This window comes from Pteropus medius, unplaced genomic scaffold, assembly GCF_902729225.1.
Source record: "Pteropus medius unplaced genomic scaffold, Ma_sr-lr_union100, whole genome shotgun sequence".
NCBI classification, from domain to species: domain Eukaryota; kingdom Metazoa; phylum Chordata; class Mammalia; order Chiroptera; family Pteropodidae; genus Pteropus; species Pteropus medius.
In genome coordinates this window covers 15,165,632-15,166,156 of record NW_024340849.1, presented here as the reverse complement: position 1 = coordinate 15,166,156, position 525 = coordinate 15,165,632, and the positions used below count along the sequence as shown (strand labels likewise).

The following is a 525-nucleotide window of genomic DNA, read 5'->3' as shown; positions in this document are numbered from 1 at the left end:
TCTTCGCTGCAGCCCTGAGGACTGTGACGGCACACTGATGACTGTTGGTTCCTAGTGAGGTCCTGTCAGAGGGGCCCCATGCAGCGGAGCCCTGACCAAAGGTTCTGGGGCTTCCTTGCTCAGTTCCCCTACTGCAGACCCAGCTGCAGGCTCAAGATTCTCTCGCATTTATTCTGCTTTTCTCTTCTCGTTCTTCTCGTTCTTCTTCAGTTTCCTCCACAATCCCCTTACTGGGTCTGGAACCTTTTCTGAAACAAAAAAATGTTTTTGTTTCCATCGTGTTTTCTTTCCATCCCTAGTAACGGGCATCTCATCGATGAACCTCCGCTTCCTTGGCTATGACCCTGTTTTCCTTGGACAGACCCTGGCGTGTGCTGCAGGACTGACTGCTTCTGCCTGCAGTCATGATCACTTGCTCTGGATAGCTGCTGGGAGCCACTGCTTTTCTGGTCTGACAGCTCTGGGACTGATAATTTGCCTGAGTCCTGCCCAGAGATGCCAGGGGCTGCTTGGGGATTGAGCCTA

At 52.4% G+C, this 525-nt stretch overlaps 1 protein-coding gene across 1 annotated transcript in view; it reads left to right on the top strand.

The window, feature by feature from the left end:
* Positions 1–520, top strand: part of LOC120589170 (dynactin-associated protein-like) — a 12,878-nt gene extending 12,358 nt beyond the window's left edge. Inside the window, exon 4 of the mRNA XM_039846598.1 lies at positions 300–520. Within this exon, the coding sequence (XP_039702532.1) occupies positions 300–520 (221 nt within the window). The remainder of the gene's footprint in view (positions 1–299) is intronic.
* Positions 521–525: the final 5 nt, after the last annotated feature.